Genomic DNA, 27068 nt, shown 5'->3' with positions numbered 1-27068 from the left:
AAGAACTTTACTAACATTATTTATTTTATTTTAATATAGCCACTTTATTATGTTAGTATAATTTTTATTTTGCACTATAGTACATTCTACTCGGAAATGTTTTATCTTGCCCCAGGCCATATAGTAACAAAACCAGTATTCTAAACCTGGGTTACCTGATTCCAAAGACCATGTACACAAACCTACTGCTCTTCTTTATTTTAAAAACATAACATTTAAAAGATTTTTTTCAAGTGTACAGCATAGTGATTCAGTATTTTTGCAGATTATATTCCATTATAGGTTATTACAAGATAATGGATATAATTCCCTGTGCTATACTGTGTGAAACTAACACAATATTGTAAATCAATTAAAAAAGAAAGTTAAAAAAAGTGTTTTTTTTTTTTCACTTTTTCATTTAACAAACACGTAATGTTTACTATGTTCTCAGGCACTGTTCTAAGTATTTTATAATAGCCCTATGAGATAAGTTCTATTACGTCCCTATTTTACAGATGAACAAATTGAGGTATCGATAAGTTAAGAAACCTATCCTGTTGGATTGTCTGAATCCTGCTGGCCAGGATTTGAACCCAGGTGGTCTTTCTCCAGAATGTGTGCTCTTTACCCTTGGTGCTCTTTACTATGCCTCCCTAAGCATGCCCTTTCTACTGCACCATGTTGCCTCATAAAAAGGGTTTCAGCAGTGATCTAAAAGGACAGGAGCTTTCATTCATTATTCTGAAGTCATATACTTTACTCATTACAATTAATTAATTAATAAGTGCACTGAACACTCATGCTACCTATCCTGAATGGTTCAGAAACCTATCCCCAATGAAATGTTGAAAAATTTGAGATATATCACTATTCCTATCACTCAAGGGACAGAGAAGTTACAAACAATTAATGCAATGAAAAACTAAAAGCAGCTCTGCCATTTTTTCTAAACTTCTGCAAAACTCAAAATATTTACTGTCCTTGAATCTTCTAGCTTCAACTTTTCCTTTTACATTTACCAACACTTTAGATATTTTATTGACTTCATAACCCCTTTCAGGAGGTATCTTGATTGGTTTTACTAATTTTGTATTTGATCTTTACGCCTCCCAAAGTATATGCTACTTTGACCTAGTCCGACTTGGGCGGGGGGGCCTTTAAAACAAAGTTATTAAAAATTCAGTAACTATAAACAAAACATAATTTAAAAAATGCTTGAAAAACTAATTTTGATATGAATATTATTACTGCCCCTCTCTTCAATTAGAATCACACTTCTGGGGAACAGCCTTCAAAATTCATGTAATTTTTTAGCCTGACACCCAAATAAAAAAACAGTTAGTGTTCCTCTACCATCTCCTCCTTCCTCACCAAATGGATAAAACACAGAACCAGACAAATAAAATAAAATTATGGTATATCAAGTCAAAGAAATGTTACGTGCTTCATAATGATTATAAAGACTATCTCATAATGCAGAAAAATATTTATGTTAAAATGCTGGATAAAAATGGGATATATGTATGATTAAAGTTTATAATGGAGTTATGATATATCTAGAACTTACACAATTTAGTATTAAAAATCAGGCTAAAATAATAATCTTGTCTTTATTTGTAATTTGTCCTGTAGTTAACAATAAAACATTCATAGTGCTTCCTACCTGGCACCCGAGAGATCATCTGGCATAAGTCAACACTCAGTGCAGCAGCCCTCTGTAAGAGGTAACCCCAGGAATGCATCTGAATCTCATATCCTAGCAGAATATCAGGATCATACCTAAAGAAGGAATGAAAAAATTAAACAAGGAGCACACATTTGAACCTTTAACCAGAAGAACTACTTCTTCATGATATAAATGACAAAATTAAAAATCTATATTTTATAATGTTTCTCAGGTGATATAGTGGTACCTATAGAATTTCTTCAGAGGAAGGGATGGGGTGGTTAGAGTTCTTAGTTCGAAGCTACTTTGTAAAGCAAAAGTAGTTTTTACTTAAATTACGTATTTACTTGATATGACTTGGCAAAGAGGCTGCTAAAAATTGGGGTGGGAGGCAGGCATTACCAGTAAAGTGTATAAGTGAGGGTATAATTGAGATATAATGTGGGTAGGGGTGGGGTGAAGTATGAGGGCACGTGTGGATACTGTATTTTGAAAATGATCCCTGTTTGTTGTCACTTCTCTACCCCTCTACCCTCTACTGTCCTTAAACAGTTGTAATGCTGAGAAAGAAAATGAAAATTTCTTCCTTTTCCCTCTTAGTAAAGACTTGGTCCTCACATAAAGTAAGGCCTCCGTAATGATAAGTTTGTCCTCTAAACTTAAGAGGAAGGTGACTCAGTTTAATGGAAGAATTAAATATTAATAGGGGTGAGATTAATGTGGGGAAGCTAAACATCAGAAACTAAGTGAAAAATATGCTTACTGGGGTCACACAGTTGCACTGGTAGAACTGAACTGACAATCTGCATCCACCTTAGAAGGAGCTGTTTTGTGCTTCTTCTGAGGACTTCCACAGTGACCACCATAAAAAAATGTTTGATTATAGTACAAAGGAAAATAAGCATGAAGATTTACTTCAATGGGAAAATTGTGTGGGCAAGAGAAGAACTGATTACAGTCTTAAGTGGAGAACAAAAACTTTTGAGAGTGAAAACTACTGTAATGCTATCAAATTAGAAGTTCCAAGTTACTCTGATTATTGTACCATTATTCATAAAAGCCAAAAAAGCAGAGTGAAAGATCACAAAAATTTATAAAGTTGGGTTTTACATAACTGCTTATAAAGTCACTCTGAATTATGGGATGTGCAGCCTGTCCAGATTACATCACTTAACACTTTAAGTTTCATCCAATGTCTGCAGTTATAGATTACCCCAATTTACTAATGTAAGCAATATATGGCTACTCTGCAAGTCTGTGGTATAACAATGGATCATGGGCAGACCAGATCTATTTTTAGAACTGGTTTGCTAATATTTTATCATACTTCCATAGCTAATTTCTTTAAATGGGTATTGAATGACATTAGTTTTTACTTAGATAACAAAAATAAGAATGTCACAAAAATGTCTCCTTACTTAAGTGGCTAATGTCAAAAGAACTAGGCTCAAACTTCTGCAATAATATTCTTTTCATTTTTCCTATTCCTTAAAGGCCCTATAAAATACATTCCCTAACGTAAATTTCAATATCTGGTGATCTGCTTGTGATCCATTGTTATACTACAGACTTACAAAGTAGCCTTCAAACTTGTCAGGAGAAAAAGATAACATATATCCATGTGCTTTCCTCTATATAAAAAGGACTGAAATTTCTGAGAAAACCACTTAATTTAATAAAACTGATTAATTTAATAGAACAGCCAAATGGATCTTTTCACCGACCTATAAAAGTGTTTTCTTGGTAGAAAGTGCCACGTGGCTGGTAATTTTGGAACAAAGAGCAGGATTATAACATGAGAGAGCAGGGAGAAGCCAAAGAAAGTAAGGCAATGTGCAACAATGAGGCAAAGGCTCAGTCTCAGAGATCAGAGGTTAAAAGGGTAGATTAATTCTTAAAAAGGAAGTCCAGAAAATTCCTAGGGCTTCAAGAAAAGAGAAGTCCCCCAACACCCTTCCTGCTCATTAGTCTTTTAAAATAACATCCAATATCTCAACACATCTTTGTTGATAGCAACTTCATCAACTCTTCCATTCAAGTTAAACTCTTCTCAGAGCAGTCAAAGATGATCTGCATGACAAGTGCATCTCCCTATAAAACTAACTATGTAATGTCTAAATTTGAGAAACTGGGGCAGAAGTGTTAAGTGACTCTAAGGATCGTCAGGGAAAGGAGATTTGAAGGATTCCCATACACACACGAAAGAACCCATGCAGCTGACTGCATTAATACTAAGAATATTTAGAACAGGCATTACAATTTGGTCACAGTTAACCTTGATCTTAAGAGAAGACTTTGGAAGATTGCTGGAGTACCTATCACATACATTTCTAAACATGGGTACAACATGAAGAAGATGCCAGATGATTACAGAGCCCTTATGTTATAACTCTTACATAGTTCTTCCACCTTCTTCATCTGAATTTTTTTGATTCATAAAACATCTACTTATTAAGAATTATTATTCCAATCAGCTACTTGTTCCGTTGTGGTAAATGACTAATACAGTGATTAAGTACACTTATTTTCTGATAATGTTTTGAAAGTATTTTTTTCTCAATTAACAAGTACCTATTTTATAAACTACTACTGCTCAGAGATGACCGCTGAAAAAACAAAAAGCCACCCTTAATGCTTCTCTTAATGGATTTATTAAATAGATTTTGTTTTTAGAAAAACTGTCATTTCATTATTTTTCAGATTATGTATATTTATTTTTTGACCTAGAGGCTGTTTAGTTTTTACAAGACTCTCAAAGCTGATAAAACATCTTTTTCAAGTTCAAAGTCCCAAGGATTCCATATTTCTTCTGTGAAAACATTCAGTGACAATAACAAAATCTTGGTGACTTGTTCTGCAATTTCTGTAAATTTTATTCACTCTACCAGGTTTCTAAAAGTTATAGAAAGAACAAGGTTGGGTAGATAGGATTAGCAGTGAAGAACAAAACTGTGCTTCTGATGAAGCATCAGAAAAAGCAGCAAATATGAAAATAATTTTATTTGCTTAGGCAGAAAAAAGCTGCTTTACAATTAATATTTTAGATAACCCAATAACATCTGTACAGATGAGAGGTGAGGGGGCTCTAACTAGGGGAGTGGCAATGGGCATGGGGAGGGGAGAAGGAATGATCTTGAAAGATAATTCTGAGGTTAAATGGATAGGATGTAATGCATGGATTAGAGAAGAAAAAAAGGAAGGACTCAAAACTTAAATTATTTAAGTTAGGGAATCTGGGGAAATGTGAAATTAATAGTTCAAGGAAATACAGAAAGAGAAAAATGTTTGTGACAAGAAGATAATGGATTTGGTTTTACTTGTGTAATATCGCTTTACACTATTTTATGTGTTTGCCACCTGAGCAGGTAAATATTAAGAATAGAAAAATAAGGACAATAAAACTCTTTGAGAATATGCATCTATATCTTATTCAATCTTATATTCAGCACTTAAGAACTGTATCTTACACACAGTTAACATTTAAGTACTGACCAGGCTAAGAGTTTTATGTGCTTTATCTCACTTAATTCTCATATCTATTACCCCTTTTACAGACGAGGAAACCAAAGTTTAGAGAGATAAGTAACTTGCTCAAGACAAAAAGACAGAGCTGGCTGACTCCCAAGCCTACGCTCTTAGCAAAACCTGTGTAGAGTAGGTACTCAACAAATGAGGTGTAAGAAGGAAATAATCTTTTAGGGAGTTGTTTGGACTAATATATAAAGGACATTACAGAATTGAAATGTTGATATTTAAGCATTTTTCTTCTTTTTTTAATAGCCATATGATCTTTTGAGTAAGAACCAGAAGTTAGCTTTATTTTGTTTACTGCATTTTTCTTAACAACTAGTGTAAGTCATGTTATGGACATTTTAAAAAGTTCCTACACTTGCAAATGATTGACAAGATTCTCAATTTTCGCAGGTAATCCTATTGCTGGGAATAAACCTAACAAGGAGAAGACAAGCATACAAAGCCCAGGGACATTACTGGATATGTGCTGGTCCATAGAATGGCATCTGCCTAAAACTCTTACATGTTCCTTTTGCTAAGTTGCTTGCAGTGGGGGCACTGAAAGTACCTGACATGTTGACATCTCTAAGAGAAGATAAAAGATAGGACTGACAATGGCAAGACTCAAATGGATGGGAACCCATCCAGTCACCAGTGCTATAAATAGTAAAAATACATTCCTCTTTTTTCCTCCCTAGAGTGGTGGGTAGCAGCATATCATTTTTTTTATACTTTGACACTTAGTCTAATTTTGTTTCACTGAAAACGTTTTCTGCTTTTCTAATTTTCAAAATGGTTTATGTTAACCCATCTGGGATGCAATCAGATGTTGAGTCAGTAAAACATCACCTTGATCTTTAATGCAGGATATCGTCTCAGTTTTATAGGAAAAAGTTCGACTACAAAAGCAGAACAGAAAGGCTTGAGTGTAACAACACGCTCAAGGACAGCTTTTATCCATACATCAGGATCCAAAGAGTATTTTCCAGCCTGCTTTAGGCATTTAAAAACCTAAATCTAGCAATGGGCAATGGCTACTAAGAGATACTCTTGAGAAAATGCAAAAGAGATCCACTTAATTGTTTAATTTTTAAATTAAAATTTTTTTGGTTAAAAAATCTTTTTCAGGGGCTTCCCTGGTGGCGCAGTGGTTGAGAATCTGCCTGCTAATGCAGGAGACACGGGTTCGAGCCCTGGTCTGGGAAGATCCCACATGCCGCGGAGCAACTGGGCCCGTGGGCCACAACTACTGAGCCTGCGCATCTGGAGCCTGTGCTCCGCAACAAGAGAGGCCACGACAGTGAAAGGCCCGTGCACCGCGATGAAGAGTGGCCCCCACTTGCCACAACTAGAGAAAGCCCTCGCACAGAAATGAAGACCCAACACAGCCATAAATAAATAAATTTAAAAAAAAAAATCTTTTTCATAAATTTTGACAAGATTCTACTATCAAGCATCAAAGCCAACTAGCAAATGGTCAAAAGAGATTTTTAAGAAACTATGTGCACAAAAGAGTATGTACCAGATAGTCCTAAATTTATGAACAAATTACATTCCAAAGTTTTTTGGAAATACTGATTTGTTTAAAACTCAGAAAACATTTTCTTTAAAAAAACAAAGAAAAAGAAAAAAGGTACTGAAATGGTGGCTGGCTCCCAAGGTAGAAGACTATTTAATGAATAATAGAATTTAACTTTAGTACAGTTCCCCATTATTTCATCACCATAGAAAAATGCTAAAATCCAACTGGGAAAGCTAGAGGCTAAGCTAATATTTCTCTTTCACTGGCCCCAAATCCTGAGACTAGAATACTCTTTTTCTTATCCCTAATCTGCTGGAAATGGTGATGGTGGTTGGAGGTGAGGGCAAAATACTTTCCGGGCTAACTTTTCTTTCAAGGGCCATAGGAAGGGATTCACTTCCTAGTTTTAAAATTTTTTTTAATTTTTTTTCTTTTTTATTTATTTATTTTTGGCTGAGTTGGGTCTTTGTTGCTGCACGCGGGCTTTCTCTAGTTGCGGCGAGTGGGGGCTACTCTTCGTCGCAGTGCGTGGGCTTCTCCTTGCGGTGGCTTCTCGTTGCAGAGCACAGGCTCTAGGTGCGTGGGCTTCAGTAGTTGTAGCACACGGGCTTTAGTAGTTGTGGCTCACAGGTTCTAGAGCGCCGGCTCAGTAGTTGTGGCACACGGGCTTAGTTGCTCCACGGCATCATGTGGGATCTTCCCAGACCAGGGCTTGAACCCGTGTCCCCTGCACTGGCAGGCAGATTCCTAACCACCACACCACCAGGGAAGCCCATCACTTCCTATTTTTAACTTTCACCTATATTAATCAACAGTAGCACAAAAGGACTCTGAACAAAAACTGGAAAAAAAAATCAGAAAATACAAAACAATACCTCTTTATTATATGTGCAATTTCTTGAAAAAGTGCCTTCTCATCAGCAGCATAGGTAACTTCTAGTCCTGTAACTCCAGATCTAATAAGTAATGGGGTCTGATATCTGATATCTAAGAATAAACAAAATATTTATTATATATAATTGTTTAAGTAATATTATCCCTTACTTTTGAGTAAGACTATGCACCTAAAATACTTTAAAATGAGACAGCATTCCCCAAAGTAAATACATAATTAGCTCAGTTTCTTGAAAATTTTCTTAAAGGTTTTCTAGTACAACATGTAACTGAAAATTCAAACTTCATATTTTCAATTATTTTCCGGAAAAGTCTACATTCACAAAATTCCCCAGATAACGTGTCACCCAAAAAGAAATATTATTACTTTGTTTCTTCCTACAGGAAGAGGCTTGCTTAGTGGAGAATATTTTACTCAGTGGTATTGCTGGAGAATGCTTATAAGCACCTCTCCAGGAAAAAAAAAAAAAAAAAAAAAAGCCCTGATTTGTACTGCTTGCCTACATCCAAGATGTGAAAACTTCCCACCATGGCTAATTTGAAACTACCAATGTGACATCAACTAGTTCAAATAATTCATGAAAATTTAGCAATTGGCTTGTGAACTGGTACAAGCCAGCTCAAGCACATCACTGATTAAACTGCAAATTCCTGTACAGTTTTGTTATAGGTTAAGACTTCCTCCTCAACTGACTGAATTCACAAATTACTATTTAAAATTGCAGAGGAACACTTGGTATTTTATAAAGTGCCTTACGTGGTATCCTATATGAAGAACCTCTGAACCAAAAGTGTATGTATTTAGGAAGAGATATCAACAAAATTAGAATATATCTTAAGTCTTTTATAAACCATTAACTTACAGTAGTAACTTAACTTCTTAAAGTAAAGAGAAACTCTGTATTAGCAGCAAAATACCAGCATGCATATATAAGGAAGACTGTCCACCCAACCTAGAGATACACAATCACTTGACTTCAGTATTAACAATTAGTATTTTATATGATAATATTTAGATCAAATTAGATATGCTAATTGGAAATTTTATTAAGCTCTTTATATTGTATTGTTTCTGACTTCTAACAATAATTCAAGAATAATGAATTTAGGACAAAGCTATAGACAACACTTCCTACTCCCACCTCAGCAAACATTTTAGAGAGGAGTTCCTTATGCTTGCTTGGTTTAGATCTTGAGCACAGAAACTGCCCCATTAAAAGGTTCATCCTAGTTTAGGTAGGTATAAAATTAATAAAAATGAACAATACCTTGACTAGAGACTGTCTTGTTTTTATCAATCACTATTACACCTGTGAGTTCTGTTTTGTCTGTATCCAGTAGTGGAGTGTCAGATGAGATGCAGTAGAACAGAGCACAGATTGGGTCAAATTCAGGATCTGGTTCTAAGTCTCGTCTAGTTCGAGCATGTAATTCCACACTGATTAGAGTAAGATTTTGTATCTATAAAAGGAAATAAAAATCACGCTTTTAAACATTTTTTTTGAAACATGCTGAAAGAAGTCTGTTTCACTAAGACTCTAAGGAAATACATGTGTAAAATTACAGAAAAAAATGGTTATAAAGGACACATTCACAATTTAACACTCCACAAATTAAAACTAGATTTTTACTTCTAAGATTAGGTTAAATCAATTCACGTTTTTCTTTTAGAAAATCTGCTTACGCTGTAATTTCTTAATGATAACACATACTTAAAACTATCTGTCTAGAGTACATACAGTGCCTCTCAATTTTCGCAATTTCTATTTGAGAAAGAGAATGACTAGTCCAGGTGGTTGTACATTCAAACCAAAGTCTGTTGCTTTTACTTTTTACTTTCTACTCAGTTAATTAAATTAAAATTACAGTTTTACCTATAGTTTAAACTGAAAAGACATATATTTTTTAGTTTGAAACTCCTACCTATTAATCCTCTGAGGGCTACTTAAATTTAGACTTTTGTACATAATAGGCAGATTTTTAATTACAGTTTTTCCTGAAAAAAAAAAATCATAAGAATTGTATGGTGTCAACTACACAATAGCCAGATTTTTGCCCATGCACATTTTCTCTTTGACATATAATGCAAAAAATATAATATTTTGCTTTTTACACTTATTTTCCTATGTTAATAACTCTTCTTAACTGTAATCCTTTGTTCTCTTTCTAAGACAGAGTAAGAATAAACTCTTGGGTAAGAAAAACAAGATATATGTTGGATGATTAATGATTACAGCTAGAATTATAGCCATCACTGTACCAGTAATATACATATACCCGGCAATGAAAAATTAGTAGACTACTGGTAATTACTCAGATCATATAAATTTAATAAAGAATTTATATTTTGTATTTATCTTGCATGCCATCTGTTGAAGAAATGTAAATGCAAGGCTCTCCTTAGTGATGGGAGTAGAATTTGGTAGATATCTTTGGAGGACAACTTAGAAATATCTACCAAAATTTTAAAAGGACAGAACAAATTAGGGGTTACCAGTGGGAAGAGAGAAGGGGAGAAGGTCAAGATAGGGGCAGGGGATTAAGAGATAAAAAACACTATGTATAAAATAAATAAGCAACAAGGATATTTTGTACAGTACAGGGAAATACAGCCATTATTTTATAATAACTTTAAATGGATTATCATCTATAAAAATATTGAATCACTATGTTGTACACCTAAAACTATATAATGTTGTAAATCAACTATACTTCAATTAAAAAAAAAAGACATATCCTTGGATCTAGCACTTCTACTCTTGAGAATAAGCCTGTAGATATATTCATATATGTAGCCAATATATATGCACAAAGATGTTCACTAAAGATGATAATATTTTCAGCTTTTTGTAAGTTAAAAAGACTAAAAACCTAAATGTCTATCAGTTGGGAACTGGTTACATAAATTATGTGGCTTCCATAAAAACTACAGAATGGAAAACTCTGTAGCCTTTAAAATTTTCAAAAGAATGAGCCAGATCTACATGTCCTAAAGTGGAAAGACCACCATAATACATTGATAAATGGAATGAGTATAGTATGCTTCCATGTATGTAAAAAATGTTAAGTATATGCATAGAAAATGTCTGAAAAGAGACAAAAAACATAAAACTGTTTATTGCCTTTGGGGAAGTGGACTGCTTAGTCAGGTGGGAGAGAAGCTTACTTTTCAATGGAAATCTTTTTTTCTTTTAACATCTGTATTGGAGTATAATTGCTTTACAATGGTGTGTTAGTTTCTGCTTTATAACAAAGTTAATCAGCTATACGTATACATATATCACCATATCTCCTCCCTCTTGCGTCTCCTTCCCACCCTCCGCATCCCACCCCTCTAGGTGGACAGAAAGCACCGAGCTGATCTCCCTGTGCTATGTGGCTGCTTCCCACTAGCTAGCTGTTTTACATTTGGTAGTGTATATATGTCCATGCCACTCTCTCACTTTGTCACAGCTTACCCTTCCCCCTCCCCGTGTCCTCAAGTCCATTCTCTATGTCTGCATCTTTATTCCTGTCCTGCCCCTAGGTTCTTCAGAACAATTTTTTCCTTTTTTTTTTTAGATTCCATATATATGTTAGCATACAGTATTTGTTTTTCTCCTTCTGACTTACTTCACTCTGTATGACAGACTCTAGGTCCATCCACCTCACTACAAATAACTCAATTTTGTTTTTTTTATGGCTGAGTAATATTCCATTGTATATATGTGCCACATCTTCTTTATCCATTCATCTGTTGATAGACACTTAGGTTGCTTCCGTGTCCTGGCTATTGTAAATAGAGCTGCAGTGAACATTGTGGTAATCTTTTTGTCATGATGTGAAATTTTTTACCATGTACGTGTATGTAATAGTGCATGCATTAATTAGTAAATTTGTTATTAAGTACTTTTTAAAATATAAGAACATTAATTATGCATGTATAAGGCATATAGAATAATAAAACAAATTTCCAAAAAATCCACCACTTTCCTTAAGAAATATATATTGCTGTTTCTATTTTTTTAAAAAACAAGTAATATTAAAAAAAAAACCAAGTAAAATGGGGAGCTAATGAAAAGAACTTTTTACTTTTAAATATATACTCTTCAGGATTTATTCTTTTAAACAATAAGCATGTACAAAAATGTGAAATGGAAAACCTCTCTCCAAACCCAAACAAAACAAAACAAAAAAAACCACTTTAATTAGAAAACAATGAGCACATGGAAAGACTATGGAGAAGACTGAAGACAATTTCAGGTCAAAAAGAGTCTTGGAGGTTGACTTATTTATATACCAGGCCAAATTGCACACTCAAATTTTGCCTTTTTATTCCTCGACATAAAATGCATTACTGTTCTTATGGGCATTTTTTTCTTAAGCCAACATATGGAATGAAGAGATGGAGAGAGAGATTTACTGAGTGTTATCAGTAAAGAGGTGGGTAAGAAAGGGACAAGAGGGGCAGAGTCAAGATGGCATAATAGGAGAACGTGGATTCACATCTCCTCAAAACTAGGGCACCTACCAGACACCAGTGGGGGACCATAGACACCTAAGGGGATGGGAGGAACCCCCAGCGACCAGGTAGGATGTGGGGCGTGGGGCGAGTGAAGGGGGAGGAGAAGTGGAGGTGGCCTGGGACTGCCACCCCTGAGGGGCGGCTGGGGGAGGGGAAGGGATCCCATGACTGAAGGGGGAAATTGGGGGACCACTGGAAGGGCAGAGGATCAAAAGGGAGCATGGCCAGGCTTCCCCTGCCCACATGGACCCCCAGGAACCTGCTGAGATCCCGGGCCTGATCCTCTACCCACCCAGGTGCCCTCCAGCCACGTGGGTCCTGAAGGAATGGGAGGGAGGAAAGGGGGAGCAAAAGTAAAAGGCTGGACCTCTGGGACCGGCACCCCTCAGGGGTGGCTGGGGGAGGGGAGGAGTTCCTACACCCAGTGGGACCCACCCATGGTTAGGGGTCCAGCGGCGACAGGGGAGACCCTGGGGGATACGGTGCAGGAGGGGTGCGAGGGAATGGAAGGGAACAGGGCCAGTGCTTTCCCTGTCCACTTAGGCATTGGGAAGCCTGTTGGGCTCCCGGGCCTAATCCTGTGCCCTTGGAGCCTCCGTCCTGCCCCGCAGAACCCAAGCCCCGCCCCTACACCCCCACCCAGGGCCCTACCTCTACACTCCGAGACCCCCTCCAACGAGCTGGACCTAAACCCCGCCCACACAGCCTCACTCAGGGCCCCACCTCCTCCAAACTCCAGAACCCCACACTCCAGAGGCCCTCCTTTCCACCTGCTGCCTCTCTCCTTCTGCGCAGGTCCTAAGGAGAGGCCCCGTCCCACACTTGAACATCACCCCCCCACCACCCGCCTAGGTCATGCCCCACCCTAAACCCCGCCCCTGCCTAAGTTCCACCCCCCACTTAAACTCCACCCCCATAGCCAAGGCTTTTTTTTTTTTTTTCCTTTCTTCTTTTTTCCTCTTTTAGACTGGGGTTCTGTTTTGCTTTGTTGATTCAATGTTGTTGATTCTTTTATATTTTTATTTTTCCTAATCTTTTATTTTTCTAATTTTATTTTATTCTTTATACTTTGTTATTGTTCTCTCCTTTTGGCTTGTCCCCCCCCACCCTTTCTTTTTTCTGTTGTGGTTTTATTTTACCTTGTTGCAGTTGTTTCAATTATAGTTTTATTTTTCCTAATATATTTTTTATCTTTCTAATTTTATATTTTTATTCTTTGATATTGTACTGCTCCTTTTTCTCTCTCTCTTTTTTTTTTTAACCGTGCCACGAAGCTTGCAGGATCTTGGTTCCCAGGCCAGAAGTCGGGCCCGAGTTCCTGTGGTGGACACTCCAAGTCCAAACTGCTGGACTAACAGAGGACCTCAGACCCCAGGGAATATCAATCGGAGTGAGGCCTCCCAGAGGTCCTCATCTCAGCACCAAAACCCAGCTCTATCTAACTGCCTGCAAACTCCAGTGCTGGACGTCTCAGGTCAAATAGCCAGTGAGACAGAAATACAGCACAACCCATCAAAAAAAAAAAAAGTAACTACAAAAAAATACGTTACAGATGAAGGAGCAAGGTAAAACCCACAAGACCAAATAAATGAAGAGGAAATAGGCAACCTACCTGAAAAAGACTTCAGAGTAATGATAGTAAAGATGATCCAAAACCTTGGAAACAGAATAGAGGAAATACAAGAAACATTTAACAAGGATCTAGAAGAACTAAAGAGCAAACAAAGAGTAATGAACAACACAATTACTGAAATTAAAAATACTCTAGAAGGAACCAACAGCAGAATAACTGAGGCAGAAGAATGGATAAATGACCTGGAAGATAAAGTAGTGGAAATAACTACCACAGAGCAGAATAAAGAAAAAAGGATGAAAAGAATTGAGGACAATCTCAGAGACCTCTGGGACAACATTAAAAGCACCAAAATTCGAATTATAGGGGTCCCAGAAAAAGAAGAGAAAAAGAAAGAGACTGAGAAAATATTTGAAGAGATTATAGTCAAAAACTTCCCTAACATGGGAAAGGAAATAGTCAAGTCCAGGGAGCACAGAGAGTACCATACAGGATAAACCCAAAGAGAAACATGCCAAGACACATATTAATCAAACTATCAAAAATTAAATACAAAGAAAAAATATTAAAAGCAGCAAGGGAAAAGCAACAAATAACATACAAGGGACTCCCCATAAGGTTAATAGCTGATTTTTCAACAAAAACACTGCAAGCCAGAAGGGACTGGCAGGACATATTTAAAGTGATGAAAGGGAAGAACCTACAACCAAGATTACTCTACCCAGCAAGGATCTCATTCAGATTTGATGGAGAAATTAAAACCTTCAAAGATAAAGCAAAAGTTAAGAGAATTCACCACCAAACCAGCTTTACAACAAATGCTAAAGGAACTTCACTAGGCAGGAAACACAAGAAAACGAAAAGACCTACAAAAACAAACCCAAAACAATTAAGAAAATGGTAATAGGAACATACATATCAATAATCACCTTAAATGTAAATGAATTAAATGCTACAATCAAAAGATATAGACTGGCTGAATAGATACAGAAACAAGACCTGTACATATGCTGTCTACAAGAGACCCACTTCAGACCTAGGGACACATACAGACTGAAAGTGAGGGGATGGAAAAAGATATTCCACGCAAATGGAAATCAAAAGAAAGCTGGAGTAGCAATTCTCATATCAGACAAAATAGACTTTAAAATAAAGACTATTACAAGAGAAAAAGAAGGATACTACATAATGATCAAGGGATCAATCCAAGAAGAAGATATAACAATTGTAAATATTTATGCACCCAACATAGGAGCACCTCAGGACATAAGGCAAATGCTAACAGCCATAAAAGGGGAAATCGACAGTAACATAGTAATAGTAGGGGACTTTAACACCCCACTTTCACCAATGGACAGATCATCCAAAATGAAAATAAATAAGGAAACACAAGCTTTAAATGACACATTAAGATGGACTTAATTGATATTTATAGGGCATTCCATCCAAAAACAAGAGAATACACTTTCTTCTCAAGTGCTCATGGAACATTCTCCAGGATAGACCATATCTTGGGTCACAAATCAAGCCTAGGTAAATTTAAGAAAATTGAAATTGTATCAAGTATCTTTTCCGACCACAACGCTATGAAACTAGATATCAATTACAGGAAAAAAACTGTAAAAAAATACAAACACATGGAGGCTAAACAATACACTACTAAGTAACCAAGTGATCGCGGAAGAAATCAAAGAGGAAATCAAAAAACACCTAGAAACAAATGACAATGAAAGCACATGACCCAAAACCTATGGGATGAAGCAAAAGCAGTTCTAAGAGGGAAGTTTATAGCAATATAATCCTACCTCAAGAAACAAGAAAAATCTCAAATAAACAATCTAAACTTACACCTAGAGAAATTAGAGAAAGAAGAACAAAAAACCCCCAAAGTTAGCAGAAGGAAAGAAATCATAAAGATCAGATCAGAAATAAGAAATAAATGAAAAAGAAATGAAGGAAACAATAGCAAAGATCAATAAAACTAAAAGCTGGTTCTTTGAGAAGATAAACAAAGTTGATAAACCATTAGCCAGACTCATCCAGAAAAAAAGGGAGAAGACTCAAATCAATAGAATTAGAAATGAAAAAGGAGAAGTAACAAATTACACTGTAGAAATACAAAGGATCATGAGAGACTTCTACAAGCAACTATGTATATGCCAATAAAACGGACAACCTGGAAGAAATGGACAAATTCTTAGAAAAGCACAACCTGCCGAGACTGAACCGGGAAGAAATAGAAAATATAAACAGACAAATGACAAGCACTGAAATTGAAACTGTGATTAAAAATCTCCCAACAAACAAAAGCCCAGGACCAGATGGCTTCACAGGCGAATTCTATCAAACATTTAGAGAAGAGCTAACACCGATCCTTCTCAAACTCTTCCAAAATATAGCAAAGGGAGGAACACTCCCAGACTCATTCTATGAGGCCACCATCACCCTGATACCAAAATCAGACAAAGATGTCACAGAAAAAGAAAACTACAGGCCAATATCTCTGATGAACATAGATGCAAAAATCCTCAACAAAATACTAGCGAGCAGAATCCAACAGCACATTAAAAGGATCATACACCATGATCAATGGGGTTTATCCCAGGAATGAAGGATTCTTCAACATATGCAATCAATGTGATACACCATATTAACAAATTGAAGGAGAAAAACCATATGATCATCTCAACAGATGCAGAAAAAGCTTTTGACAAAATTCAACACCCATTTATGATAAAAACTCTCCAGAAAGCAGGCATAGAGGGAACCTACCACAACATAATAAAGGCCATATATGACAAACCCACAGCCAACATCATTCTCAATGCTGAAAAACTGAAACCATTTCCTCTAAGATCAGGAACAATACAAGGTTGCCCACTCTCATGACTATTATTCAACATAGTTTTGGAAGTTTTAGCCACGGCAGTCAGAGAAGAAAAAGAAATAAAAGGAATCCAAATCAGAAAAGAAGAAGTAAAACTGTCACTGTTTGCAGATGACATAATACTATACATAGAGAATCCCAAAGATGCTACCAGAAAACTACTAGAGCTAATCAATGAATTTGGTAGAAGAGCAGGATACTAAATTAATGCACAGAAATCTCTTGCATTCCTATACACTAATGATGAAAAATCTGAAAGAGAAATTAAGGAAACACTCCCATTTACCACTGCAACAAAAAGAACAAAATACCTAGGAATAAACCTACCTAGGGAGACAAAAGACCTGTATGCAGAAAACTATAAGACACTGATGAAAGAAATTAAAGATGATACAAACAGATGGAGAGAATATACTGTGTTCTTGGATTGGAAGAATCAACATTGTGAAAATGACTATACTACCCAAAGCAATCTATAGATTCAGTGCAATCCCTATCAAACTACCAATGGCATTTTTCACAGAACTAGACCCCAAAATTGCACAATTTGCATGGAAACACAAAAGACCCCAAATAGCCAAAGCAATCTTGAGAAAGAAAAACGGAGCTGGAGGAATCAGGCTCCTGGACTTCAGACTATACTACAAAGCTACAGTAATCAAGACAGTATGGTACTGGCACAAAAACAGAAATATGTATTAATGGAACAGGATAGCAAGCCCAGAGATAAACCCATGCACCTATGGTCAACTCATCTATAACAAAGGAGGCAAGGATATACAATGGAGAAAAGACAGCCTCTTCAGTAAGTGCTGCTGGGAAAACTGGACAGCTACATGTAAAAGAATGAAATTAGAACACTTCCTAACACCATACACAAAAATAAACTCAAAATGGATTAAAGACCTAAATGTAAGGCCAGACACTATAAAACTCTTAGAGGAAAACACAGGCAGACCACTCTATGACATAAATCACAGCAAGATCCTTTTTGACCCACCTCCTAGAGAAATGGAAATAAAAATAAACAAATGGGACCTAATGAAACTAAAAGCTTTTGCATAGCAAAGGAAACCATAAAAGACAAAAAGACAACCCTCAGAATGGGAGAAAATATTTGCAAATGAAGCAATGGACAAAGGATTAATCTCCAAAGCATACAAGCAGCTTATGCAGCTCAATATCAAAGAAACAAACAACCCAATCCAAAAATGGGCAGAAGACCTAAACAGACATTTCTCCAAAGAAGACATACAGTTTGCCAACAAACACATGAAAGAATGCTCAACATCATTAATCATTAGAGAAATGCAAATCAAAACTACAATGAGGTATCACCACACACAGGTCAGAATGGCCATCATCAAAAAATCTACAAACAATAAATGCTGGAGAGGGTGTGGAGAAAAGGGAACCCTCTTGCACTGTTGGTGGGAATGTAAATTGATACAGCCACTATGGAGAACAGTATGGAGGTTCCTTAAAAAACTAAAAATAGGGGCTTCCCTAGTGGCGCAGTGGTTGAGAGTCTGCCTGCCAATGCAGGGGACGTGGGTTCGAGCCCTGGTCTGGGAAGATCCCACATGCCGTGGAGCGACTAGGCCCGTGAGCCACACCTACTGAGCCTGCGCGTCTGGAGCCTGTGCTCCGCAACAAGAGAGGCTGCGATAGTAAGAGGCCCGCGCACTGCAATGAAGAGTGGCCCCTGCTTGCCACGACTAGAGAAAGCCCTTGCACAGAAACGAAGACCCAACACAGCCAAAAATAAATTAAATTAATAAAAAAAAATAAATAAAAATAGAACTACCATATGACCCAGCAATCCCACTATTGAGCATATACCCTAAGAAAACCATAATTCAAAAAGAGTCATGTACCACAATGTTCACTGCAGCACTATTTACAATAGCCAGGACATGGAAGCAACCTATGTGTCCATCGACAGATGAATGGATAAAGAAGATGTAGCACATATATACCATGGAATATTACTCAGCCATAAAAAGAAACAAAACTGAGTTATTTGTAATGAGGTGGATGGACCTAGAGTCTGTCATACAGAGTGAAGCAAGTCAGAAAGAGAAAAACAAATACCGTATGCTAACACATATATATGGAATCTAAAAAAAAAAAAATCGTTCTGAAGAACCTAGGGGCAGGACAGGAATAAAGACACAGACGTACAGAATGGACTTCAGGACACGGGGAGGGGGAAGGGTAAGCTGGGGCAAAGTGAGAGAGTAACAAAGACACATATACACTACCAAATGTAAAATAGATAGCTAGTGGGAAGCAGTTGCATAGCATAGGGAGATCAGCTCATGCTTTGTGACCACATAGAGGGGTGGGATAAGGAGGGTGGGAGGGAGATGCAAGAGGGAGGGGATATGGGGATATACGTATGCATATAGCTGATTCACTTTGTTATACAGCAGAAACTAAACATTGTAAAGCAATTATACTCCAATAAAGATGTTAAAAAAAGAAAGGGCAACGATTGCAAATTTTCTCTTCTGAATTGAGTATTTATATGCAGAAGAGAGAGAGAGATTAGCCCAGGGTAACGGGAAACAGGAAAAACTGCTGTGAGCACAATTTTGTAGAAAACTGAATAGAATATAGTAATTTGTTTCGTTCATTCCCTATTTGACCACCAGGTGGCTATTTGGAGTGTGCCTTGAGATGAAGGAAGCATGTGATGGGAAGCTATGAGCAACCTGCTGGACCCCCAAAGTGATTTTAAGTTCAAGAAGGCCCAGGATTCTGAAACAGGGTTACATAGAATAAAATAACAGTATTAGAAGAAAAATATATTTTTCAAATAATAACAGAAAAATCAACTGTAACAAGTCTTTTTGTTAAGCTCTATCAAATTTGCTTTAATAAATATTTTTTAACAAAGTATTTTAAATTTTGAATTTCGGGTGTGTACTTGATAAGATAAATATTCCTGAGTTTGTTACTTAATTTATCTGGGCTTCAGGGGAGAGTACAAGGCCAGGTATAAAACAGGAACTAAATGAATGCTGTTGAATGACAAAATGTACAAATAAACAATGAGGGAGTTAGACTATGTTCCAATCTAATTCTCAAAAGTACAATTCTTAGTTCAAATTTAGGGTAAAAATGAGGACAATATTTAAATTTTCCTCTTAGTCTACTCATCCAATTCTTAGAAGACAGAACTGACTTGAGACCAAAAAACCAACAAAAGAATCAAATTCTCTGCTATAAGGGCAAAAACATAAAACGACTGTATAAACCAGCACTGACCAAAAGAAATATCATGAAAGTCACATACATAATTTAAAATTTTCTAGCTGTCATATTAAAAAAAGGTAAAAATAGGTTAATTTTAAAATATTTTCATTTAATCCAATATATCAAAAACTACCCTTACAACATGTAATCAATATAAAAAATTACTGATAAGGTATTTTATATTCTATTTTCCTATTAAGTCTTTGAAAGCAGTATGCATTTTACATTTATAGCACATCTCAATGAGGTTGCAAAATTTTTAATGGAAACAATTAGTTAAAATTAAACGAAATTTAAAATTCCATTCCTAGATGTATAAGCCAAATTAAAAATTCTCAATAGCCACATAGCTAGTGGCTACCGTACTGACAGCTCAGGTATAAACAATGAAAATATATTCTAATTTTCACCTCATTGCCAGTCAAATGTTACTGTTGTGTTTTCTTTAATACAGATAAATTTACAGTGAACCATTCATACATATTCTCTAGTGAGAATGTATATTTTTTCAAGACAGCTTCCTAGTCTTTGCATACAGTCTGTGCTGTGAAAGTAACTGGGTTATAAAGATTATGTGAACAAATGAACTGTAGCAAGCACTAATCCACTGAGCCAACCAAACAGAAAATACAAGTAGACACCACGTTTGGGATAGGATATAATATAATCCCAGAGTAACATACAGAGTTTCCAATAGCTAAAAAACCTTTTGTAATTTTAGCTTCTTTTTAAATTTCAGGTATAAGTTTTGTGAAAATTGTGAAACCACAAAGCAGTCTCAATAACTGATGACTAGTTTTAACGTTTCTCTGTTTTATATAAATATACAAAATAGAAAGGATAATAAGAACAAAATAAAAATTAACAGGTATAGAATTCAATGTATTCCTCCATCAGTAAAAAATTTCTGTACTTGTACCATAGAATGAAACGTAAGAGTTAAAGTGCATGTGTCCTTACTGTTACCGTTTTACCTCATGTAAAGCTTTTGCCTCCTGTAAGTTTTGTATGCTGACTTTGAAACCATAAGTATTGTTTAAAGATGGTCCATCAATCTGGGAAGTGTCTTTCTTTGGAGTATTTACTGCTGCACATTGATTCTATTAAAAAAAACACAGAGCCAGAAAAAGATAAATGAGCAATTATTTCCTTTCTTTTGATTACTTATTTCTGCTTAGACAACATACTTTATGTACTTAGTAATATATGATAAACTAGTATCATCTCTTTAGATTCAAGAAGGAACTTAAGTATTTTATTAGCATTTTTTTTCAGGCTAGTAATTCAAGATACTAGAACTGTATATATGTAGAAATATCTGATATAATCTGTAAGCCAACCATAAATTGATTTTTGAGTTTACAGACCCCAAATATTGAAAATAATAGTCTTGTAGAGAGTTGACATTTTACCACATGGACGTTTATCTTGACCTTTCTTGGAAGTATGACAAGCAAGCAAGCAAGCAAGCAAGCAATGCATTTGCAACTAGTTTGGCTAAAGTTTAAAGAAAATTTGAAATTGTGGGTTTTTATTTTACCCTAATACAACATGTATCTGAAAGATAAACTAAAGCATAAATAATTTTCAAGGGGTTAGAAAGAACAGAATCTATTTTTTTAAAAAATATTTTTTTCTGATTTCCACATCCATTAACGATTTTCCCCAAAGTGTTGATTTATGTTCACAATACACTTGTACTTGTTTTTAATATATATGACTTGTAATTCAATAATACTGATTTAAAAATGAAAGTTTTAAAAAGCATTTGTAATCTCAAAATAAAAATACTAAAATATATTTTATGTAGTTAATGATATTTATGAGAAGTGACCAATATAGAAGTGATCACTATCATATATTTCTAAGGATACATGTCTAATGTATACTTTTTTCACATAACCATATACTTCTAGGTTAAGTATTACCACAATTTTTTGTATTTGAATAAAGGCATTTATGATTTTTCAGAGTTTCAGTAGTAAATAATGTTGCTTTCCTTTGCTACTTAGTAAAATGGACTGAAAAATCAATAATGTTATATTTGAGAAAAAAGTAATAAACCCAGAAAAAGGATATATTTTTGGTGGGATCAAAAATCACTTACTTGAGCTCTGCTGTCATTGGATTGTTCTGATTTTGCCAGTAATCAGTTAATGTATTTGTATCCTCATAATCCACATTTTGGCTATCATATTCACTTTCTCTGTAATATTTGTATTTACATATAAGAATCTTTTAGATCCCAACAACAAAAAAAACTTTAAAAAAATTAGGCAATTTCTTGTTGTCTCAAAGATATGTAAATAAAATGATGCAAAAATATAATAAAATTATTAAAAAATTGAGACACAAAGTTATCAATTATCTAACTGAAATCTAAGAATAAGAATGGATCTTATCCACTGATTTTTAAATATGTTTAGCATAGTTACCTTTGCTTGTGTTAAGAGTACTCTTCTAAAAGCGTCAGTGTTACTTCCTTTCTTATGACTCAATTTCTGGGTTTTTGGTTCTGTAGAAAGAAATTTTATATTTAACATGCATATCAAAATTGCCTGCTTCTGTGGGGTTTTTTTGGGTTTTTTTTTGTTGTTGTTGTTCCAAACTCTTAGGTACCATTCATGAGTATTGTCCTATAAATTCCTCACAAAGACCTCATAATTTAAAAATGAAACTAATTCAAACCTGTGTTCCCCACACTAACTTTTAAAATTTGTATTATTAAATAAAAACATTTAGATTTTAATTATTGATCTTTATACCTAAGTTATGATCCTAGGGAATCACTTAATCCATTTATTCACTGCTTTATCAAGTATTTATGATGACGAGGAAAAGACAGTATCTACCTTTGTGGGGTCTAGACAGAAAATCAGACGTTCATCAAATATCAATACACACAGAAAAATAAAATTATAACTGGGGTAAGTACAACAAAGGGGAATATAATTGGGAATTTTTAGCCGGGGAGATCAGGAAGGCTTTTTTGAGCTAAAATCAGAAGAAAGAGTAGGAATTAACTAGGAACAGAGCGTGGATTTTCCCTGATTACTGAGCAAAAAAAACTGGAGATTGGTAAGGGTGAATAAGAAGGCTAGGGTAGAAGCCCAGGTGAGAGATGAGGGCTTGGTAGTGGCAGAGACAGAGGTAGAGAGATCTGGGTAATTTAGGAAACAAAGAAGTGTGGAAACCACAGGATAGGCAGTGAGGCAATCAGGTGAGTATTATAAATAAATCCCTTGTTTCTGACCTGTGTAACTCAGTGACAGAGAAATCGTGGTACTATTCATTGAAATAAGGAAAAATGAAAGAGGACCAATGGTTTTCAATGTGCAGGCATGTGTGTGCATAAAGTGTGCCATGTGGTTGGTGGTGAATGAATGCAGTGAGATCATAAATTAAGTTTAAAAAATACTGACCTTGTGGTGGCTTTGAGCATTCAAGTAGAAATGCCAAAGGCAGCTGGAGCTTAAAAGAGAGTTCTGAACTGGAAATTTAAATTTGTGTTATCTATAGTAATCCTGTGGGCAGGAATTAGGTCATTGAGGGAGAGAACATAGAGAGAGAAAGCTTAAGGCTAAGCCTTAATAAACTCCAACATTCAGATAATAACTGAGAATGTGAGATAAGCTTCAAAGGAAAGCAAGTAGGAAGAAACAGAGGAGTAGGGGAAAAGCTAAGGGGAGAAGCTCAAAGAAGGAAGGTGTGGTCAGCAGGACAATGGCTGCTTAGAGGGTATGTGATAGGGAGACTGAAAAACATCCATTAGCTTTAGCTACATAAAGGTTATAAAGAATCTTTACAAGAGCCATACTGGTGGGATGATGGGGGCACAATCCAGTTTGGAGTGGGTTGAGAAATGAGTAGAAGGTAAAGAAATAGAGTTGTCAAATTGGACAAATCTTTTAAGAAATTTGGCTTTAAAGGAGAGAAGCAGAGAAAAAAGAGCAGAAGCCAGAAGATGTAAGGTCAAGGCAGGTGTTTGGTTTTTTTTCTGTTTCAAAGGGTGGGAGAGATTTGGGTATATATCAAAGCCAATGGGAAAAATCAAGTTGAGAAGAAGGTAAGGTTTCTGAAAGGGCTCTTATATTTTACCGAGAAGGCAAGAAGATAGGATGGAAGTAGATGTAAGTATATTTCACAGCAGAAAGATAAAAAAGTCTCCATGTGATGTCTTTCCAAGACATGATAAAATAATAATCTCTCATTAGCTGAGCTAAAATTTCATTTAAAAAGCTCTGATTTTCATTACATAGTCTAATGCTGCTTTCATTTCTAATATTTGAAAAGCTTTATGGAGGCTTTGTTACTTGTAAACTTACCTGTTGACAAAGGGCTAAGGCCAGTTGCCTCAGGAAGCCTTTCCACAAGTTTTCTCTGTATGATTGGTGTACTATGAAGGCAAAGTGATCCACATATCCCAGTTCTTCTCCTAACATTAATTGGGGATATCACTAGAGGTTCCTGAGGCTCACTGCAGGGGCTTTTCTGTATACCATCTTTTACAGGCTTTAAGAAGTTCTCAATAGTCAGAGAATGTAGGTCCTCTACTAGTGATGAGGGTCTGTCACCTCCATTTAATGTTTTGGAATCTGGTGATGTTGCTTCTTGCCAAGGGGGAATCACTGGAGAATCAGGGGAGCTATAACCAACACAATAGTCATCATCATCATCCTCTTCTTTCTCAGCATCATCTGCAGAAGCAACTGGTGGCAGCGTGTGACTTTCACTTGCAGTTCGACTGCATTCTGTGGTTGGTGCTTGTAAAGCAATCTGAGAATTATCAACATCTTCCTTGGTATGTGCTGTAGTGGGGAGTATGTGTGCAGTTGTATCCATTTTTGGAGGCACTACAGGTTTGTCATCTGGATTAACTGAGGAGCTGAAGTTCTCATCAGATTTTACAACTCCAGTTGGCTCCGTTTTAGACAGTTTCTTGGAACGTTCGTATTCTTCTTTGGCTTGAAGCCATGCTTGAACCAGTTGTCGACTTGGGGCACATTTGCAAGGCATAATCACAATTTTTTTATCTTCAACCATTTTATGGCTATTACTTGACCCTTTATTGACAATTGCTTGGCCATTGTGAGGGGGTGACCCAGATCTTGGATTTTGAGTCATTGCTGAGAATGCTGTTTTCCATAGACGAAGTCCTTCCAAGGAAAAGTCTCCCTCAAACTCAGCCAGATCATTTGGAAGTCGTGTTTCTACCATGAGAAGCCGTCCACCGATCTCCCTATAAACAACATAATTTAGAACGACTGTTTTGCCTCAAAGAGCAATTACCAAAATATTTAGCTCCTTAACCTAGAAATTTTTAAAAGTTCCTTTTGGAGTCTTAAAAATGCCCACCTCTTTCTTCCTTTTCCACACCCTACCCACCCCCTCCAACACACACATTTTATGCAGGCAGGTACACTCTATCTTTAGTCTCAATATGCTTTTCCTCACAGGTATATGACTACTAAATTAACTTCCTTCAGAAGGTATCATCAATACCAGGGAAAGAAGGTATTTTTTTTGTCTGAAGTGTCCAATGAAGTCTTCTTTTCTTCAAGGAGATAGTACAAACTCATCAGATTCCCTTCCTCTGATCTTAAATAATTTTCCACTGTCACCACATAAGGATAAAAACAATGGAAGAGTTTATCATCTGAGACTATATCCCTGGATTTTATCTATAGCCTCTTTCTACATTCTCTACTCTCTGTACATAGTAGTTCAGCAAAGCCAGTCAGTTCAAACAAATCTTCGTACCCTACCAAATTCCCTTAAATATTACAAAAAATTACATACAGTTGAGGTAAACTACCATAATTCTTTCTTCCTTTTACATGACAAGGTTTAATACTAACATAAGAACTTAGGAGTTGGCAGAGCCCACACAATTTAAGTGCTACTAATGTATGTGTATGTGAGGAATCACTAATTAAAAGGTAACCTGGTTTAGTTTCCAACAGTTATTATAAATATTAAGCTAAACCTCTCTCCTTCTCTAACATATCCATTGGTACTATTTCTGCCTTCTGCAGCGACATAAAATAACTCTTTTTCTTCTTCATGGTATCTCTTTCATGGATATGAAGATAGTTCTTAGTTTCTTCAGTTACTTCTCATAGGGCATGATTTCCCAAATGACCTGGTCATTCTCTAGATAAAACTCAATGAACTGAATTCTTGTTTTCTGATTGAAGCTGAAGGAGCAGCACCAGAGTTACCACATTTCCTTTTCCCCTTTACATGGAAAGATTTTGGCCCCTACTATTTAACTCCATAATCAGGATCTAATACCTTCCCAACACCCACCTTGCAGCTTTATGAAAAATTAGAAGCAGGATTATTGCTATTGAAGGAAGTGAGTACACATGTCATGTGACTATACCCAACTCTAATATTAATAATACAGAGATCATAATGAAGTAAAAAATAGCAAAAATTGCTGAGGTGTGGTAAGTTCAGCTTTCTTGAATACTGTCAGCAGCATGCTAATTGCTACAGCTCATGTTGTAATTAATATATATGAAGAGCCTGAAATTTTTCAGTAATCCTACTTCGAGAGCTGTAAGTAAAAATTCCAAAATAGAAGAAATGCTTTATGAAGAAGATACTAATCACATAATTATGTATAGTAGCAAAACAGAGAACAACCTTTCTGTCCAGTAATAATCACATGATAGAATATTATGCAGCCATTAAAATGATGTTTCAACAGACTCAAATTTAGAAAATGTTTACATTATAATGGTAAGTGAATCAATTTCAATGCAATATTGTGACTACAGTAAGAACATTTCATAAAACAAAATAAAAGCTATACTTTAAAAAAGTAAGAAAACACATTAAAATATTAATAGTGGTTGTTACTAGGTAGAGAAATGGTGCAATTTTTACTTCTTTTATACTTCCTAAATTTTCTACAGTGAATACACAGTTTTTAATTAAAAAAAAAATTGTTTTTCAAATATCATGACTATCATCCTTTTATTTCAGCCGCAGAACAAGTGTCAAAGTTGGACAACAACTAGCAGCAACACAGAGTAAATGACTAGCACATGATTAATTAACTGGGAATTAAAAAGATGTGTAAGGCTGAGGAAGAAAATATAGATCAATGAAAAAATATACCATAATCACTACTGGTAAAGTCAAAGCCTCCAAAATAATGGAAACTAATGTCTAAGGATTATACATTCATATATTCTGGCAGTGAAATAAAAATAAAGAGTTCCATTCATGTTAAAAGGCCACATGTGGGTACTGGGC

The 27068-nt window shown here is 35.8% G+C and overlaps 1 protein-coding gene across 2 annotated transcripts in view; it reads right to left on the bottom strand.

Moving 5' to 3' along the window:
• REV3L (REV3 like, DNA directed polymerase zeta catalytic subunit) overlaps positions 1 to 27068 on the bottom strand; it is a 191305-nt gene that overhangs the window by 47391 nt on the left and 116846 nt on the right. For both annotated transcript variants that reach the window (XM_059941399.1, XM_059941400.1), the window contains exons 14-19: positions 24128 to 25041; positions 22238 to 22317; positions 20777 to 20902; positions 8846 to 9038; positions 7559 to 7670; positions 1646 to 1761 (exon numbers count right to left, since the gene is read on the bottom strand). In XM_059941399.1, the coding sequence (XP_059797382.1) occupies positions 1646 to 1761; positions 7559 to 7670; positions 8846 to 9038; positions 20777 to 20902; positions 22238 to 22317; positions 24128 to 25041 (1541 nt within the window). The remainder of the gene's footprint in view (positions 1 to 1645; positions 1762 to 7558; positions 7671 to 8845; positions 9039 to 20776; positions 20903 to 22237; positions 22318 to 24127; positions 25042 to 27068) is intronic.

This window comes from Balaenoptera ricei, chromosome 12, assembly GCF_028023285.1.
Source record: "Balaenoptera ricei isolate mBalRic1 chromosome 12, mBalRic1.hap2, whole genome shotgun sequence".
NCBI lineage: Eukaryota > Metazoa > Chordata > Mammalia > Artiodactyla > Balaenopteridae > Balaenoptera > Balaenoptera ricei.
This window is presented reverse-complemented; position numbering and strand designations above follow the sequence as displayed.